The sequence below is a fragment of the Bos indicus genome, chromosome 16, assembly GCF_029378745.1.
Source record: "Bos indicus isolate NIAB-ARS_2022 breed Sahiwal x Tharparkar chromosome 16, NIAB-ARS_B.indTharparkar_mat_pri_1.0, whole genome shotgun sequence".
Classification (NCBI taxonomy): Eukaryota; Metazoa; Chordata; class Mammalia; order Artiodactyla; family Bovidae; genus Bos; species Bos indicus.
This window is the reverse complement of record NC_091775.1, coordinates 60,632,122-60,653,226: the sequence shown is the minus strand read 5'-3', so window position 1 is coordinate 60,653,226 and position 21,105 is coordinate 60,632,122. Positions and strand designations below refer to the sequence as shown.

General features: G+C 37.3%; 1 protein-coding gene across 10 annotated transcripts in view; it reads right to left on the bottom strand.

Annotated features, from left to right (window-relative positions):
* Positions 1-21,105, bottom strand: part of RASAL2 (RAS protein activator like 2) — a 397,112-nt gene that overhangs the window by 44,829 nt on the left and 331,178 nt on the right. For all 10 annotated transcript variants that reach the window (XM_070768498.1, XM_070768499.1, XM_070768500.1 and 7 more), the window contains one exon: positions 18,092-18,201. In XM_070768498.1, the coding sequence (XP_070624599.1) occupies positions 18,092-18,201 (110 nt within the window). The remainder of the gene's footprint in view (positions 1-18,091; positions 18,202-21,105) is intronic.

Sequence of the window (21,105 nt, the reverse complement as noted above, 5' to 3'; positions counted from 1 at the left end):
AGATATTACAACCAAGCCACCTGGAATTAGAATTCAAAATTCCTTCTGGTTATGGAAATTTCAAGTTGTTCAGGATCTCCTTATTGTTCAGCATTTATGGATGTTTGTATGTGTATACACACCGATACCAATGGATTGAACACTACATCTGCTAAACATTCAACATTGCTACTGAATAAATAAGCAAGCCCTTCCTGTATTGGGAAGAAAGTGTCTTGGAGAAGACAGAAGTAATTCCCAGAGAAGCAGGATTACAGTAAACAGGAAGATCGAGCAGCCTGGGAATGGCAGTGGTGAGGAGGCATTATCTGTGCAAATATGAAAGTAATCCCAAGTCCCCTCTAAGTCATGTTTACCTCCTCCTGTACCTTCCTATGAGCTGATTTTTCTTAGATCTGCTAACTAGAGTTTTAGCAGCTTTGATTGTCACTATAGTTTACTTCTCTAAAGGAAAGAATGTGGATTTATTGAGAGAAAAATGGGAGTTTGAAACAATTCCCAATCTGACAATGGCCTTCATCAAGGAAACTAGCCTTGAAAGTGGACATTGTGAATTCGCTAATTACTGGTTCTCTTTCTGAGCCCTGCACCCCCCTCAACTCCCATCATCCTAAACATCATGTAATAATTCAGGGTTCAAATATGACTATTTCTTGGTTTAATTGGGAACCTGCTTCCCACAAGCAATTTTAGTTCTAATTAAGGAAGGCTATATCCTTCAGTCAGTTCAATTGCTCAGCCATGTCCGACTCTTTGCCACCCCATGGACTGCAGCATGCCAGGCTTCCCTGTCTATCACCAACTCCCAGAGCTTGCTCAAACTCATGTCCATTGAGTCGGTGATGCCACTCAACCATCTCATCCTCTGTGGTCCTCTTTTTGTCCTGCCTTCAATCTTTCCCAGCATCAGGGTCTTTTCCAATGAGTCAGTTCTTCGCATCAGGTGGCCAAAGTATTGGCACTTCAGCTTCAGGATCAGTTCTTCCAGTGAATATTCAGGACTGATTTCCTTTATGATGGACTGGTTTGATCTCCTTTACATTTTGGTTTACAGTCAGTAGATAACACTGAATTCTGTGTGAACTCCCAGAGCTCTAGTGATGTGAAAGGTAAGGGTTAAAAATCTAATTGCTTTGCTGATGAAAATTACCTGCTACTTCTGACCTATTTAAGAGATAAACTACAAGGCAGGAGTAGCCTTCTATCACCCAAGACAGTGAATTAATATTATATTGCTTTAACCCACATTACTAGCTGAAATCAGTCTTAAAAGACAAAAGTAAAGTCGTGGGGGGTGGGGAGCCAACATGCATGCCATTGAATTTACTGAAGAAGAAGAAAAAAAAAGGAGTCAAAAGACTCTGATTAGTGCAATGTTAAGTAAAACACAGCTGGATTTTTCCCAGCTCAACCATCCAATTTTTTAAAAGCATATTTCCCCCAAAGCGCCAGTGGTACTTGGATGCGCTAGCTCAATCTGCCACATGTTAACAGATTCAGTTCCAAATGTAGGAAACTTTTAATTAAAAATACAACTGAAAAAATAAATGCTTATTGCCACACAAAATTCTGTACTCCAGGGCAGGTGAATTTCTGCTTGGTGTGGCAATTATGATTCCAAACTGCTTCGCTGAATTCTTGAAAAGACAGCTCAGCCATAAACTGGGTACAGAAATATATGTTTGTGTTCACCAGCGTGTGTTCCTAAGGCACTTTATCTTGTCTGAAAATTTTCCAGGAAGAAATCAATAAAATTCGGTATCCTAGTACTCTAACCAACAAATTTACAAAGGGTCTAATCAGTTTTTTAAAAGTTGCATCTGAGCTTTCACTTTGGGGAAAAGACAGCTTTACTTCCTTCCCAGATTTTATTGTTTTTCAACCTGGTATCTGTGAAACCATCCAACTGATGTTTTCCGTTTGAAAGAGCAGATACTTTCCTATACTATAAAAGTTTCCCTACCTGGATTTTAGAAAAAAAAAAAAAAAGGAAGAAATTAGAGCTCATTCACCAGAGTTCTGCTTGTGTGCCAGAAAAACATCTTCTTTGAGGATCCTGACAGCACCAGCTGCAGTTAAAGCCAGTCCCTACTGCTTATATTACTCACTGGTTTTTATGTTTGCTTAAAAAAAAAAAAACAACCACACAACAGCTCATGCAAAAAGCTATTTATGGAAACATAACATGTACTACTGATCTTCCTTCTCTCTGCTCTCAGCTTCTAGACAGGATGGTCTAATGAACCTAGCTGCTGATGGTGAAGAAGGATGTTTGTCAGCCTGAGTTTTCACTTAAATAAACCCACGGTAAGGAAATTTATCATCACAGTCAAAAACGACATTCAGCCTACCTTGGTTACATACACATGTGATGAAGGTGGACACAGAATGAAGACAAGATTACAGACATTAAAACATGTTCTGCAGGGCGAAAAACTCACCCAGCCTTCAGTGACAGACACCAGGGGAAAATCTTCTTACAGAAACTGTACCAAACTATAATACACCTTTTTTTTGTTCTTAAATTGCAAATGGAATAAAATCTACTAGTGCTTGTTGAACAAATTCAGTATAAACATCACTGAATTAAAACAACTGTACATATAAACAATATGACAATATAAATACTGAATTAAAAAAAAACATGAAACTAAACTAAATCACACTCACAAATGAATTCAATTAACACATTTAAATAGTTCAAGAATAAGTGGAAAGATTAGTAACTATTCTTCCCTGAATTTAGACTTCAGTCTCAGTGTCACCATAAGATTTAAGTATGGGTGAAAGGAGGATAAAAAATTTAGAAATTGATGAGGTTCAATGACACTTACTTCTTCATCATTCCTAAATTCATGCCTATTTGCTTTCCCACTGGTTTTAACCATTATTCGGTTGAATAAATGAATATATGTCTGAATCCATCTACTCATTCAATAGTTGCTTGGTGCACATTATGTGTCAGGCACTACACTAGATACAGATGGAAGTAAACAATGGTGAAGAAGAAAGGCAAGGTTGTTGTACTCATAAATAGTTTATCATCTAGTGAGTTAACAAGCCATTATACCATGTGATAAGACCTAGGAAAAAAAGATGCAAAAATGGCTCTGTGGGCACTTAGTAGGGGCCCTGGATCTTTAGTTGGGGATTCAAAGAAAGTTTCATGGCGGTGAAAGTAATGTGATGGAGTGCTAAAAGTCATTAGGTAACTAAGGGTGGAGTGGAATTAGCTGTATGCAGATGTGGAGGTCCTGAGAATCTGACAGGGAATGGTCAGCATGTGAGAAAGCCTGTAAGAAAAATACAAATCTGGGGTGTTTGAGGAATTGAGGAGAATTCAGCAGCGTGGCTCTGCTACAGGGTGGATGTGTGCTGGGGCGGAGAGAAGAGGCGTGGGGAGTAATGAGGCCTGAGAGACACTATGATGGGACCAGTAGTAACGTGGGTGTTCCAGTTTGATCACAAAGCCAGTGAATGAACATAGAAAGGTCGTGAGTGGTGGAGAGTGAATGACAAGATCAAATGCGTATCTGAACAAAGCATACTTTGGCTAAAAAGTGGAGAAAGGGGTACAGAGACAGGAGAGAAATACTGAAAGACTTAGAGACTGGCTCATAGATTATGATAGTAATCTGAGTAAAGATCATGAACTAGAACAGCAGAAATGTGAAAGAAGTAAATGGATTTGGGTGGTAATTGGAAGGTAAATAGGGGTCCCCTGATAGTTCAGTTGATAAAAAACCTGCCTGCAATGCAGAAGACCCCAGTTGGCCTCCTGGGTTGGGAAGATCTGCTGGAAAAGGGATAGGCTACCCATTCTGGTATTCTTGGGCTTCCGTGGTGGCTCATATGATAAAGAATTTGCCTGCAATGCGGGAGACCTGGGTTCAATCCCTGGGTTGGGGAGATGCCCTAGAGAAGGGAATGGCTTCCCACTCCAGAATTCTGGCCTGGAAAATTCCATGGACAAAGGAGCCTGGTGGGCTACAGTCTATGGGGTCACAAAGAGCTGGACACAAGTGAGCGACTTTCACTTCACTTCACTAGGAGGTAAACAGGCCTTCATGACTGCAATCCTGGGGACATCAGTGAGGTAGGTGGCAGAGTCAAGGCTGAGTCACGCAGTAGAAAAATGGTAAAGTCCTTTCCAGAGATGGGAAGTGAGAAGCAATGCTGGTTGAGGCAAAGGTGGAAATAAAATCAAGTTTAGTACAAGTTTGAGGTTCCTATGTGAGTAGATGTTTGCTACAGACTGTTCTCCCCAATCTATGTTGAATTACTAACCTCCAATGTGACTATATTAGGAAGTCTGACCTTTGGGAGGTGATCAGGTCAGGACAGGGCACTCTCATGAAGGGGATTGAAAGTGAAAGTGAAAGTCACTCAATCATGTCTGACTCTTTGTGACCCCATGGACTGTATAGTCCATGGAATTCTCCAGGCCAGAAAACTGGAGTGGGTAGTCTTTCCCTTCTCCAGGGGATCTTCCCAACCCAGGGGATCGAACCCAGGTCTCCTACATTGCAGGTGGATTCTTTACCAGCTGAGCCACAAGGGAAGCCTATGAAGGGGATTAGCGCCTTTATAAAATAAAACCCAGAGAGATCCTTTATAAAATAGACCCCAGAGAGATCTATCACCCATTCCCCTGTCTGAGGACACATAAAAAAGAAAGGCTTTTGAACCAGGAAGCAGGTCCCTACCAGACACTGAATCTGCCAGGACCTTCATCTTGGACTTCACAGCCTCCCGAACTGTAAGAAATAAATTTCTGTTGATTATAAGCCACCCAGCCTATGATGCTTTATTATAGCAGCCTCAACAGACTAAGACAGTGTGAATACTGAAAGAGAATATGCAGACTGAGAAAAGGTCCTAAGAAAATAATCTGAGAAATGCTAACATTTAAATCTACAAAAGTCAAAGAGACTGAAGAATCTGAAAGACAGAAGGAAACTGGGAGACTCAGGTATCATAAAAACCCAGGGAAGAGAACTCTTTAAAAGGATGGGCTGTTTGTCCATCACTGCACAATAATATAATATTAAAATATTAATAGTAGCCACTGGGTATATGAGCTGAGAGATAATTAGAGACTTTGGCAAGAGCAGTTTCAGTGACATGATGAGGATAAAAATGAGACTGCAGAGGGCTAAGGAAATGAATGGGATGTGAGAAAGTGAAGACTAACTCATGAAGTCTGATGATGAAGGGCTGGCAACTGGGAAAAGCTATAAGGAGGAATGAGGTTGAAATGGCACTAAAGAAGGTTTTCTCTAGTTAATCATTTTTTTCCTCTTAAATAATAAAGTAATACTTGCACTTGGTAATACCTTCTAAGAGCTCAGAAGGACAGAAGGTGAAAAATATAAATAATGGTACCTCCCTCAATCTCCTAGAGAAAATACTATTAATGATTTTTTTGTGAGCCTCCTAGAAATTTTTTGTACAGACAACCAATTTGGTATACATATACATATGTGTATGTATGTATATACACACAAATGGATTTCTTTTCCTTTAAGAGTATATTCTGGAATTCTGTCCACACTGGAAATACAGTTATAACGTACCTCTTTTTAATGATCACTCTGTACTCCCTTATATGGGCTTACAGAACTTTAAGCAATAATTGACAACCATCTATATTTTTTTTCTTTTTCTTTTCCTTTTTTTTTTTTTTTTGGTGATTAACACCCAGGTTCAAAAAGTATCTTAGTACATATACTCTGAAGCACATGTGCCTGTATTCATGGTTTAAACTTCCAAATGCGAAACTGCTAGATCATAGGGTACACACATTTAAAGTTCTGATAATGCTAACTTATCCTCCATAATAGATAGTATCAACTTAAATTCACCCCAATAATGAATATGCTATTCATTTCTATATGCTATCACCACCAAAATGACACAGGGCTGAATTTTAAATACCTTTGGCAGTATAATTGGTAAAAAGTGGTATTTCATTAATTGCTTTAGCATGAATTTCTTTAAATGATGAGCTTGAACACATTTTAAATGTATATCAATATACAATCAACTTCAGTTCTCTATTCTGTAAATTATGAAATGTTATTTCATGTTCTTAGACCATTTTTCTAATTGTTGAACTTAACTGATATGCAAATACTATTTGTAAATTAATTAAATTAGTATTTTTTCTGTCTGTAGTTTAATTATTTCCCCCAGTTTATGCTTAGAAAAAGTTCTTCCATTCCAAGAGCATAAGAAATCCAGCCTATAGTTTCTTCTACTGCTTTTATTTTAATTTTTCATTCTTTCTACTTGGATTTGGAGGGAAGGGACGATGATAGGAGCATAGTACGGTGTTTGCTTTACATTTTACCAAATTGTAAAAATATAATGACTCATTAATTATTACTGCATGGTAATCTACTCTTAATAAGAGTTGTTTTGAGTATGTTTGTGCATATGTGTATGTGTGTGCATGATTTTCCCCTTTTTTTCTCCTTTCTCAATAATTTTCTCAGCAGGTGAGGTTTCCTATCAATACATGCAACAAAGAGTATAATGGAAAAGGCAATCAACTTGGAGCCAAGAGCCCTATGTATTTATGCCTGCTCAAATCACTCACTAGCCATGTGACATGGAACAAATAATTTATTCTTTCTGAACCTTAGTTATCTCATTTGTAAAATATAGATAATGATTTCTGGTCCTATACTTCCCACAGTTATTGTGAGAATCAAATACAATCATCCATGATTTTACAAATGTCTCATAAACTACACATACCATACAAATAGGACTATCATTGCAAACACTGCTTTTCACAGTGATATTACATGCATTAGTTCATTTTATATAAACTATTCATCTGGCTGAGGTTAGGATGGCTATTCTTGAATTATTCCTTGCTGGAAGAATATGAAGACAGAAGAATAAATGTATGGAAATAAAATTTTTCTACTAAGATAAAGCAGTCTAAGTGGATTAAAATGCTATTGTGATATAATCAGAAACTTCAGTTGGATTTTAGCCCACAAAACTAAGGGCTCCTTAATTGGCCCATACCAGTAAACACTGGTAAGGGAAACTAATCTATAGCTAGACTGTATTGATTAATTAATGGCCTGGAATCCAGTAATTTCTGAGAAGCTGTCATTCTACCTAAGTACACCATATTGAAGGAGATTCTTTATTATCTAGAATTTGTTTGGATTCTTACCTTTTGTTTCAGGCCAAGAAATTAAGTACTGTAATAGAACAGGCATTGTGGTAGAGGGTGGGGATACAAAGATTGTGTGTCTACTTGTGGAACTTCCCATCTGCCATGGTAAGCAGAAACATGGAAAGATAAACTCAATAATAAGGTGTATACACTTGGTCACGGGTGGGTATCTGGTGTAGGTGCTTAGTTTAGGATGATGCATAGGAAGAACAAAGAAATTAGGGAGCATATGACTCCTAACTGGGGTATTGTTGCATCAGTATGAATTAGAAGTAAGCTTGTCAAAGGACAAGGTGTAGGAATAGGAAATGGTTTGGGGGACAGAGAGGGCAGCAAGATTAAAAGCAGAGAAATATGAACAGTATAGTAAGTAAATGACAGACTTCTGGTAGGAGTAGAAGGTGATAATGCTGAGTTAGGGAACAGACAGAGCCATATTCCTACCTGTAGGTTATGCTGAAGATTGTAGATTAATGAAAGTATTATATACATGTGATGAGATATTAAAAGTGAAGTTTCAAATTGAGACTCCAAGATAAAACAGATATTGCATGCCAAAGTAAAGTATCAAGACAAACTGCAGAATTTACAAAGGGAAAGTTTTGGAACGAATTCCATTACCTTGAACCTCTTGGTCAGAACAAGACTATAAAAAGTGGTGACTATGGAGAAGGGAAAGGATTCTCTGAGGGAGAATTTTGGAGAAAGCTGTGAGGCTCACCCCTTCCAGCTACCCGCCTCCCCCCAACACACATAAGGGGTTTAGGTAGGGAATGCATACAAAGTGGAGTTTGATTTTACCTGGGAAATCTAGAGGATGGGAAATGGCTAACTTTCAGTAGCAGAGCCCAAGTTGATAATTTTACATAAGGCTGCAAATCTTAGAGGTTTGTCAGGGCAGAAAATTTGTGGATATTTCCTGTGGACCAGAGACTTGGAAGGGTAGAAACTAGAACAGCAATTCCTACCTAGAAACTGTGGAAGGAGTTGCAAATAAGTATCCAGAATAAAAATGTACCCACGAAACTAAAAAAAAAAAAAAACAAAAAACCAACAAAAAACAGAAACAAAAACCATAGGTGAGAGTTCCTCAGAGATGATGTATTCCTGAAGAACTCCCCAAAGCACCCCATGACAGAAGAGTCGTGTTAAACAACGCTCAGGCTCAGACAGCATAATGGAAGGCTAAGAGAGTTTCGGGCTTCCGGGTTGTGCTAGTGGTTAAGAACATGTCTGCCAAAACAGGAAACGTAGACACAGGTTTGATCCCTGGCTCAGGAAGGTCCCCTGAAGGAGGGTATGGCAACCCACTTCAGTACTCTTGCCTGGAGAATCCCGTGGACAGAGGAACCTGGCGGGCTACAGTCCATAGCGTTGCAAAGAGTCAGACAAGACTGAAGCGACTTACACACATGCGTGCAAGGTAGTATTTACTGTTTTCTTATTCCCTTTCCCCGTCCTTCTGCCTCCCATTGCCCCAGATCTGGAGAGTACCTAAAACCACGGGTAGGTAAGCTGGATGGGAAGAGTAGATGAAGAGAGAACTAAGTAGTTTATAATACTTCCTTCTCCAAAACCAGACACATTCTCTGCAATTTGTTTGGCTGGGGTAAGTACGCGGTTTTGATTACTATTTGGAGAGAACATCCATAGGCTCTGGGTCAAGACCTTTATTTAGAGTAACTATAGATTAACTAAATGAATTGTAAACTTAAATATAAAAGCAAAAAATCACAAAACCTTTGGAAGAAAACTTAGGTGAAAATCTCTTGGGACAGGGACACGGACACACCCCCCCCCGCACACACCCCCCGCCCCCTATAAAATTGCTGGTGGAAATGTAAAATTGTACAGGTACTCTGCAAAATAGTTCAGCAGTTTCTTACTAACCTAAGCAAGTACTTATATAATCTAGCAATTTCACAGTAAGCTTGTGTACTTACTGTAGAGAAATGAAAACTTACGTGTACACAACTGTTCATACGGGCTTCATTCCTAATAGCTAAAAACTAGAAACCAATGTTCTCCAGTGGGTGGTTGGTTTAATTCTGGTACATCCATACAATAGAATACTACTCAGCAATAATAAGGAACAAACTATTGACAGATGCAACAATTTGGAGGGACTTCAAGGGCATTTTATTTAGTGAAAAAAAATGCCACTCAAGGGCATTTTATTTAGTGAAAAAAAATGCCACTCTTAAATGGTTACACATTATACAATTCCATTTATATAACACTTGAAATAACAAAACCATAGAGGTAGAAACCAAAACGTGGTTGGCAGGGGACAGGGATAGGTGTAGAGAGTGGGGTATGACTGTAAAGAGTAGCAGAGAGTTCTTTTCTGGTAATGGAACAATTCTGTATCTCGATTATGATGGTGGTGGTTACACAAATCGATATGTAGGATTAGGCTGCATAGAACTATACACACACACAAATAAGTGCATATAAAAATTGGTGAAAACTGAATAAAGTCTGTAGTCCAGTATCAATGTCAATTACTTGGTTTTGATATTACACTACAGTTATATCACTGGGCTTCCCAGGTGGCTCAGTGGTAAAGAATCCATCTGCCAATGCAGGTAATGCGAGTTCGGTCCCTGGGTCGGGAAGATCCCCTGGAGGAGGGATCTTCAGTATTCATACCTGGAAAATCCCATGGACAGAGGAGCCTAGTGGGCTACAGTCCATGGGGTCACAAAGAGTCCAACATGACTCTGACTGAGCACACACACGCTATTGGGGGAAGTGCTTGCAAGACTCTCTCACTTCTTGTCAGTATATGAATTAAAAAGAAAAAGAGTTAAAAAAAAATTGGTTCTAATCAGGAGAAACAGAAGAAGCTGAGTATATACATCCTACAAATGAACACTACAGTTACTCTTTAGTATCTCCTGACAGTGAATAAGCAGACTTTAAAACCATACTTGGTCAGTGAGTCTCAGAATCGAAGACATCACTGCAGAGGTTTTTACTTAAAGGACATTTGAAGGAATTGAGAAAATTCTATTCCATGTGCTTACTTTTACCTCAAGACGTTGATAAATTTAAGTAGCACTTCCAGAGCAAGGTTGGCAACCTGACCAGCATTCAAAATCCTGGAATGCCTGACAGTGTGGTATGACCATGGTTTTTCAGCAATTTCAAATTTTTAAAACTTTTCAAAGTGCATTTCAACAAAAGGTAGACATATCAGAGTCTTCTCCTCTCCCTACACCCTTTCACATGATATGGCTTTAATGTGAAAATGCTGCCAATATTGATTCTAGGAAATCACTTTACTGGCTTTTATCTGATTAGATGGCTTTGGAACAATAATGACTGTGACATCCTATTGATTTTGCCTCTAAAATGTTTCTCCTATCTTGTCTCTGATTCTTCATCCCCACTGCCAACTACCTCTTTAGAGCCTTCCTTATTTCTTAAAATAGCACTCCCCCAACCCTTAATTGGAATCCCAAATTTAGTCTCTGCAAACCAAGTCATGTGAAATTCCACTGCTGGATTAATCTATATATGGCACAATTCTAATCAGGTCACTTCCTTGCTCAAACATGGTTAACGTCCCCCCACTGCTTATACAATAAAATCTGAACTCCCCATTTGACATTCAAGGATTGTCCTGTGTATGGATTGCTGGGTTGAAAATAACCTCCACTCAGAATTTTGACAACACTGCTCCAGTGACTTTTGATTTTCAATATTCTATTGAGAACTGTAATGCAATCCTTTCATACCTCCTTTATATGTAACCTAATTTTTCTTTCTAGAAGCTTTTAAGGTTTTTTTTAAGCCCTGGTACTGTGCTCTTTCATGATAATGTGAACTGGTGTGTGTGTGTGTGTGTGTGTGTGCTGGAAATTCTTTCGTTATTTTTCACTCACTGGAATATGGTGGCCTTTCCACTATGTACATTTATATTTTCTTGGTTTTGGAAATTTTCTTGTATTATTTCTTTGATATTTTCCTCTCCAAACTTTTCTAAGTAAACTCTTCTTTTGTTAGAATCTTCTGGATTGATTTTCTCATTTTCTGTTTCGCTTTCTGGGAAACTGACTTGACTTTAGTTTACATATTTTAATTTTCAAACTCTCTTGTTTCAGTGGGGTTCCTTTTCTTACAGCATATTATTGTTTTATAGATGCACAACCTTATCTTTTGAAAATATTTATTATGCTTAGAAGTTGTTTTTGGCTTTGTGTGTTGTCTCTTGTTTCTTCTGAGTTCTTTTTTTTCTCTCTTTTTTATTTGTTTTTCCTCCTGCCTTTCATGGTGAAGAATTTCCTCAGTATCTGGAGATTCTTGGCCATCTGTCTTTATTTTAAAGCACGAAAGAACTCAGTGGAAACTGTGTGCTGGAATACAGCTTACAGATTAATGAGCGTCATTGCAGAGTACTTCCTGGCCAGATGTTTTTTAAAAAGTAATTTAACATCTTTATTGAGATATAATTAACATACCATAAAATCTACTCATTTAAAGCACACCATTTTCAGTATACTCAGAATTGTGCAATTATCACCACAGTCTAAGCTTAAAACATTTCATCATTCCAAAAGAGAAACCTCATGTCCATTAGCAGTCATTTTTCATTAATTTCCCTGCCCTATATCCCCAGCCTCTAGCAGCCATTAATCTGCTGTCTGCATAGATTTGCCTATTCTGGACATTTCACAGAAATGGAATTGTACATTCTGCCGTCTTTTGTGACTGGCTTTTTTCACTTTCCGTAAAGTTTTCAAGCTTTGTCCATACTGTAGCATGTATCAGTACTCCATTCTCTTTTTAAGACTGAATAATACTGTATTATGTGGATGTATCATCTTTTGTATATCCACTCATCAGTTAATGGACATTTGGGTCAGTATCATTTTGGGGCAATTATAGATAATGCTTATAAACATTCATGTACAAGTTTTTGTGGGGACATAATGTTTTCACTTCTCTTATATATAATTAGGAGTAGAATTACCAGCTGAAATTTTAATGCTGCTGCTGCTGCTAAGTCGCTTCAGTCATGTCCGACTCTGTGAGACCCCATAGACGGCAGCCCACCAGGCTCCCCCGTCCCTGGGATTCTCCAGTCAAGAACACTGGAGTGGGTTGCCATTTCCTTCTCCAATGCATGAAAGTGAAAAGTGAAAGTGAAGTCACTCAGTTGTGTCCGACTCTTCATGATCCCATGGACTGCAGCCCACCAGGCTCTTCCACCCATGGGATTTTCCAGGCAAGAGTACTGGAGTGGGTTGCCATTGCCTTCTCCAGAAATTGTAATGGGGGAACATAAATGTTGGTATCTTTTTATCTGGTTGAGTTTCTCAAATTTGCTCTGTGATAAATGTAAGCCTGGTTGCTAGCCTTTTAGAGCTGGGTAGGAGCTGAATCTTTTCAGAGTTCTGGGGGGTAAGCTCTTTTCAAGCTCTGTAATTTCTTGCTCTCTTCTTTTGCTTATTATTTCCATCCTGAAGAGTACTCTCTCCATGTCTATTTCTCAGTTCAAATTATACTTGTTTTTTAAGGTATAACTCACTGCCACTGCCCTCTAAGGTCTTTCCCAATCCACCCAACAAGAAGTAATCTTACCTCCCTGCACCATTTCTTCTTGGATATTTACTTCTTCTGTTGACTCCTTAAGGTTGGGCTGTGTCTTTACTTCTCTATATTCCCTGGTAGCACATGGCTTTCTACTCTGTACATAACTCTCACAATTACCTATGTTACTGTGTAACAAGATATTTGGTTTTTAGAAATATTATTCGGCAACATTTTACTTATGTCTATGCCCCACAGTTTTACAAAGAAAATTCTAAGTTTAAGAATCATTATAAATTGATCCCCAAGGCAACCTTGGCACTAAATTCTATCAGGGCCTTACAGCAGAGTTTATGACTTGCAGATCATTGGCTAAACAGACCTGCAGGGTCTTTTGGATCAATTAAGTCTGCATGTTAAAATAACCTTTTAGTCTTTTGCACAGAAAAACTTACTGATCACATATAGTAAACCTTCTTTAGATGAAATGGACTCACTTACAACTGCTTTTCTGCCATCTTTAAGCAGTAACTCAGACCTCATGAGAATAATTTTACATTTCTAAAATGTAATGAGTGCTAAATAAGGTTTGTAGTTATCAAAAACCTTGAAAAATTCAAAATATCATGATCACTACTTCATTATCCTTCTGATACCCCAGATAGAATATTTCCTCCTCTTGAAGGAGAGAGAGAAAGTGAACTGAACAGCATTATAATGAGAAATTTAATGAGAAAGAGATCCCTGGCTTCTTGAGTTCAGAGTTCTGGTCAAATTTGGACAGTTAAGCCCACAAAGACTGACATGATGGACCAAATGAAAATCTAAAACTTCTATATAATCTAGAGACATGATTTTAAAACACAAGTAACTGACTGGAAGAAAAATTTAACAATATGAGTAATGCTGCTGCTAAGTCACTTCGGTCGTGTCCGACTCTGTGTGACCCCATAGATGGCAGCCCACCAGGCTTCCCCGTCTCTGGGATTCTCCAGGCAAGAACACTGCCTGGAGTGTTTGCCATTTCCTTCTCCAATGCATGAAACTGAAAAGTGAAAGTAAAGTCACTCAGTAGTGTCAGACTCTAGCGTCCATGGGATTTTCTAGGCAAAAGTACTGGAGTGGGGTGCCATTGCCTTCTCCGAATATGAGTAATAGTGGCTTACAATCCCTTGTAATAATAAAGGACTACTCCAAATCCTTAGATAAAGGACAAATAGCTCAACAGAAAATGGGTAAAGGGATCAATAAGCAAGTCATAGAAGAAGAAAACTTCTGAAAAGATGTTCAACTTACCCAGCATTAGGGAATGGAAATTAAAACAAAGAAATGTCTGCTACCGCTACCTGACTTTTTTGTGAGGGGCAATATAGCATAAAGTTAAGAATGTACACTCCAGAGCTAGAATTCTTGAATTTGAATCACAGTACTGCCGTTTTCTGATGTGTGACCTTGTGCAATTCACTCATTTCTCTGTTTCAGTTCTCTCATCTTCAAAATGAGGTCACGAATGTAACTCGGGTTGTTATAATGATTAAATGAGTTCATTTATGTGAAGTGCTTGACCAGTGTGTGACACGTAGTGCACACTGTGTGTGTGAGTGCCAAGTCGCTTCAGTTGTGTCAGACTCTTTGTGACCCTATGGACTGTAGCCCGCCAGTCTCCTCTGTCCAGGAATTCTCCATGCAAGAATACTGGAATGGGTTGCCAAGCCCTCCTCCAGGGGATCTTCATGACCCAGGGATAGAACCTGGGTCTCCTGCATTGAAGGCAGATTCTTTACCGCTGAGCTAGCCGGGAAGCCCAGTACATACTGTATATGTGTTTACTATTTCTATTCATCCATCATATTGATAAAATATAATGGTTGTTTGAAGGATAAAAGTAATTTTTAATATTGATGTATAGTTGCTGGACAATGTTATATTAATTTCTGCTGTACAACAAAGTGACTTAGTTTTATATATATATATATATATTTTTTTTTTTTTTTTTCTAATAGTGTTTTCCATTATGGTTTATCACAGCATATTGAATCTAGTTCCCTGTCTATACAGTAGGACCTTGTTATTTATCCATGGATAAAAGTGAGCCTAATCTATGGGTGGGAATGGAAATTAGTACAGGTTTTTTGAAGAACAATTCGATATTGTGTATACTTCATACTAGAAGTTCTTCAGAAATCTAACCCCATCACATAAGGAGAGAAAGTCACATAACAAAAATGGTCATCACATCTCTATTTTAAGCCCAAAAATGGAGAAACAAAATATTCATCAGCAGGGAAGTGAAGTACACATGTTACAAAAAACTGTTATTGTTAAGGAGAATTATGTAGATTTATATGACTGACATATAAAGTTGTCCAAAATATTTATTCTATAAAGCGAAGTCACAAAGTAATACATATAATATGATCCCACTTATGTGAAAGGCTTCCCTGGTGGCTCAGTGGTGAAGAATCTGCCTGCAGTGCAGGGGACTTGGGTTTGATCTCTAGGTCGGGAAGATCTCCTGGAGAAGGAAACGGCAACCCACTCCAGTATTCTTGCTTGGGAAATCCCATGGACAGAGGAGCCTGCTGGGTTATAGTCCATGGGGTCGCAAGAGTCAGACACGACTCACTGACTAAACACCAACAACACCAGCTTTATGAAAATAAGCAAAATATACACATGCATGCATTTACGTATGGATTTTTTAAAAAAAGATTTGAAAATATACAAACTGTTAATGAGGTTATTTGTATGGGAAGAAAAGGAAGGTGAAGAGGGACTTCTATTTTTTAAGCTGTACTTAATGTATTGAAACTTTTTTCTTTTACACAAAGACACAAGCATTTTACAGTACAATTTAGAAACTGCAAAAAGGGGTTGCTTACTTAGGTTTGCCTCGAGTTTCTGCAGACTTGCTATAAGAATAGCAATGCTTTTCTACTTAGATTTAGACACCACATACCATTTTGGAAGAAATGGCCTGATTTCAGCAACTGATGCATATGGCACAAGACCAGGGGTCTTTGGAAAAATTTCTTAATGATACCAGTAAGGTTACCAATTTGAGGAACTCAGTTGACTAAGACCTTGTACCTTAGTTCTATTTATCTGTGTTTTCAGATGATCTGATGGCAAGAGGGTCTTTTTTTTTTTTTTGAACTGTGATATATTCAAACTTCTAGTGAGTATATCCCTATATAAGAAGAATAAAGTTTCTGAAAAATTTCTGTTTAGAAAACCTCTATAAATGGATTTGAAAGACAAAAAGGATTATCTAATATTTGAGATTTATTAGCACTTTTTTTATTATGCTGTATTTATTTAGTATGCTGTATTTGAGCCAGAAAGATACTACTATTGACTGAAGCAGAATAGCATGGACGTCACATATAAGGAATTTAAATCACTGGAAAGGCTGAAAATGCGCTGCCTATATAATAGCAATAGCAGACTCCAGGAGAATATAATCTCTTGGTAATTCAATCCAAGAATTCCTCTAGGCTACCTAAAGCAAAACAGAATAGGAGAGAGCACTTGGTTTGAAATTGAGAAAGTGATATTTAGTGCAAGTTTATAAAATAAAGTACACCTACAAAAAATATCTCCTTGTCTTTCAAGTTTATACGTGATGCTACAGAGTTTAAGGAACTAGTGATTGAATTAGGAATGTTTTAGTTGCTATACCATATCCTTGTCCTTAAAAACCAATATTCTGAAAAATCTTGTCATTCTATTTTATTGAGACTTATTTATAAAATGATTTGAATTCTTACAATGATGAAAGTTATAGAATAATAGGAATCTAAGGGAAAATATGAGAATAAAAGATTTTTTTTAAATGATTACCTTTAAACAAAGAGGTATAAAAGAGATATCTAACAATACAATTGCACTGCAATTGAACATACTTGCAAATTTCACAGAACATCTCTAAAGTGGTTCAAGGATAAGAAGAGCTGATAAAGCTGTAGCCTCTCATCAATTCAGTATAGGGGGAAAGTTACTTTATTTATAAAATAAGAGTAACTCTCTGCCTGGCAAGTCTATAATCTGCAATTATGAGATTACAATCTATATTTCTACTTATTATGTCGGTAGCTGGAAATAATGGACTTATTACTGAAAAGAAAAAGAAACACCCAAGTATAAGTAGGAGGATCATTATGAAAGGCAGACAAAAGTTTAAATCCAAACTCTACTAATTAGCTGTGTGACTACGGGCATGCTTCTCAATCTCTTTTGCCTTAGTTCCTCATCTGTAAAATAGTATCTAATCTCATTGCATTACATGAGAGACTACATTAAAAATACCTGGCACAGAGTAAGCACTCAGTAAATACTGGTGACAGTGGTGATGTGTCAAGACACAAGAGTACCATTTCCTAAATTCTGAGCATGTGGAGACATGAATTATTACAAATGTGTTCTAGCATGCATTCAATCATTTTAGAAGGCTGTTATCCTTCGAGAGCTATGCATGTGAGGTTTGCTCAAGCTGGTAGTACTAATTATTGAATTCCAGGCTTCCTTTAAAAAAAAAAAAAATTTTTTTTTTTTTTACTTATTTAGTTGGCAGCGCTGGGTCTTAGTTGTGGCATGCAGGAGGCTTTGATCTTCATTGTGGCATGTGGAATCTTTAGTTGTAGTATGTAGGATCTAGTTCCCTGACCAGGGATCGAACCTGGGCCCCCTGTATTGGGAGCAGAGTCTTAGCCACTGGACCACCAGAAAAATCTCAAGGCTTCCTTTTCATACATGCCTTCTAGATGTGACTGTAAATTAATAAGGCTGAGTCCATATAGTATACACAAAGAGCAAGACAGCAATGAAGACCATGGACTCAGAGCAAAGCTGCCGAAGTTTAAATACCATTTTTGCTATTTACTAAGCAGTATAAACTTGGAACCTCTGTTTCTCAAACTTGTCATCTGTAAAATGGTGATAATATTAGTATTTCTCTTACAGGGTTATTCTAAAGATTAAACAAGATAAAGTATATAAAGCATTTAGGACAGTGCTCAGAAAATGTTAGCTATAGCCATCAGCATCCCTTAAAGGCATTCTACAGAAGAAAGATACACCTTGGACCACTAGAACACAATTCGACAGAAACAGCACAACTGACTCTTAAATTAGTTCTTAGGTATCTGCACACTCTCCAATATTATAAGATTTTTAAACTGGTTTGGTATGTAAGCTAATATTTTGTACCGTGCCTCAATATGAGCAAGACAAAAAAGTAAATTTTTTTATCAGTTCTCTAGGACTATCACTGATGCACAGTTAGAGAAGACCAAAGTATCTTACCAAAATGCACTGTAAAATTGCTTTCTGTGTTTTAAGCAAGTGAACGCCTACCTGTCATCGGTATTGCGAAGAGAGGGAAGCCGAAAGCTCGTGTTTCGGTCAAGCTTTGACTGGCTTTTGGTCCTCTTGATGGAGCCTTTTAGGCGCTTGCTGAAGAACCCCTAGAATGAAAAGGCAGAAGGTGAAAGGAAAAAGAACAAAAGGGGAACCTTGCTATCTCCTAAGTCGTCTGCACTGCCTTTATAAAAGCTACTCAGATTCTTATAATGAAGACCAGAAACAGAATCCAGCTTTCAATTTTTTAATTTGTAAAACACAGTTGCTGGAAACCACTTGGTAATGTGCTAAAATTCGTTTTCTTCCAAGATAACTGGGAGAATTAGAGTTTTTGATGGCACTTAAGTTCTTAATTTCTTAAACTGTCCCTATACTAGCTATGGTAAAGAAACTTCTAAGTTTTAAGGTCATAAGTTGGTGGTCTCAACAGTGGCATAATTTGATCTATGTCATCTTGGATATGGTATTTATGATGTTAACTTTTAAATATAGTTTAACTATTTCAAAATGAAATTGGTATGTATCATTTATGAAACCAGTGAAGCACCTAGGCTTCAGAAGAGCAAAGTGCCTTATAGTTTTTAGCCCCTGCTTGCTTTGTGCCACTTCTACCAAACCACCCAGAGTGCCCTGAACATCGTCCAGTCTTAGCACCTGGCAAATAATGGACATTCAAAAAAGCTTGCTGAATACAAAAAATAAATACAAGAATGAACATCAATGAGCATTTCTTTTAAGAAACAATTCTACTGTTGGCAGATGAAAGGACATCTTACAGAGGTACCTCAAAATGTTTTGACAAAAGATTGTAATTCAAAGAAAAGTATTTTGTTGCATGGAAATGACTCTAATGACCTGGTGATGAATATTATTAGCTTATAGAATCTGTGTACAATAATATTTCCAAAAGGAAGAAAGAAATACTAGGCCAATAACAGCACATCAAATCTGTTATATTCTTTTAGTTACCATTAAACCCCACTGTTTTGGAGTAAAGACTATATTAATCACAACAAGCTAGGTTATACTTATCTAATAACTTTACAATAATATAATCTCACACAAAATATCACACACAAATTTCACACACACACAAAATAATAATCTCACACAAAACACACTACGTCTCTCTGAGCAGGTCAAACGTGATGGGGACCTGGCTCTATGCTATGCTCACACAGGGTCTTGCGCTAAGGGTGGCTCCACCTCTGTGCTTCTACAGTTGTTGCAGCAGGATAAAGGAAGTGTGGGGAATTTTGTACTTGCTCTGAAAGCTTTATGTCACTAATGGTCTCATTTTATTAGACAAAAAAGCCACATGACCACGCCTAACTTTAACAGGGAAAGAACGTACAATCCAGAAAGATAAGTGGAGATATCCGGTAAACAGCAGAGTGGACTACCACCGCTGTTCCACGCTAAGTATGGTTTGCAAACACATAAGCACTCTGAGAGAATGATGGAAATTACTTATTTCAATCAGAATTGGAACTATTTAGCTGACTGAAGAAAAATGCTTATGTTATTTCTTGTTCTTGTAGTCCAAAGAATAAGGATAAAAACTAGAAAATATCACATAGACAAAATTCCCTAAGCTGTTTTTGATTTCCCAGGTTTTTTATTATAGGTGTTACTGAGATTGATTGGAAGGAAAAAAAACAAGGCAATTTTTACAGTACTATACTTCTTAGAGACAGGCATTTGCTGGTTTCCTGTATAATCTTAGCATCATTAGGGAAAGTCACTGGTATTTGTTCTCCAAGGCAGAGGTTTTATTTACTACCTTCTATAATTCAAAAAAGATGAGTCATCACATTTTCTTAAGAATGGAGTCAGCAAGCAGATCGAAATTTATAGAATTCTATTAGGATCATTTATTGTTGGTTCAAAAACCATAAGCCTAAGTTGAGATTCAGCCCAAGGACCCAACTAAATACCATATATAAATACATTTCTAACAAAACTATAGTTAAGTAGTTAACTGAGAATGTACTAGTAGATGTTCACTAATATAGTACTTTATCTTTCTGTGGCACTTTTATCTTATACTTCATATTTTAATCCATTTATTTATTAAATATTTATTTTATATGTATATGGTATAAAGCATCATAACAGCTATTGTAAGGGTACCAAAGATTAAATAAAATCCTTGCCCTCAAAAGGCTTGTAGTTTAATACAGGACTAGAAATAAATATAATATGTATATTATATATTATGCCTGACATATATGCCAGACATATATGCCTGACATAAATATGCCTGACATATTTAATCACAAAATAAAACTATCTTATTTCTTTGAATCTAGGACAACAGTGATTGTCACACCATTATTTTATGAATACTAAGAAAAAAAGCTGCCAATTAAACTATAACAAAATGACATCACTTAGACTCTTTATTTTGCATTAAAGAAGTTGTCTTTTTAATGACTTAGGTTGGCAGGTTTTGTCATATATCACATAGTGTACACAAAGAAAGAACATACACAAAACTGGTTAAGGTATTTAATGCTTCTTCATTCTTCTGAACTATTTTTTTTGACTCAGAGTAGTTGTTATTCATGTTTTTCCACAAAATACCATGATATATTCTCTCTTTTAAGAACACTGATGATGAATGGCATGTTTTAAAAGATAAACTATGGAGATGTTAAAAGATGAAAAAATGTACATCTCGGAATTGATGAAACATGGTATTATTTTAGAGAGGTACATAGGAAATTATTTCAGGAGTTCAGAGACAGAAGAGGTTGCATCATCTATTGAAATGAAGGGACATTATACGGAAGAAGTGGTATATGCTAGGTCCCAGAGAGAAGACATGATTTGGGTTTGGAGGAATTGAGGAGCAAGGGTACTCTATGGACCACAGCTTGAGAAAAACACCACACAGGGTATACATTAAGTAGATTTAGTTTGGTTGGTAAATTATGAGTTGTAACGACAAATAAGATTGGAAAGTTGATTTGTCCAGCTATTGGGTTTGGGTGGACTCTGGGAGT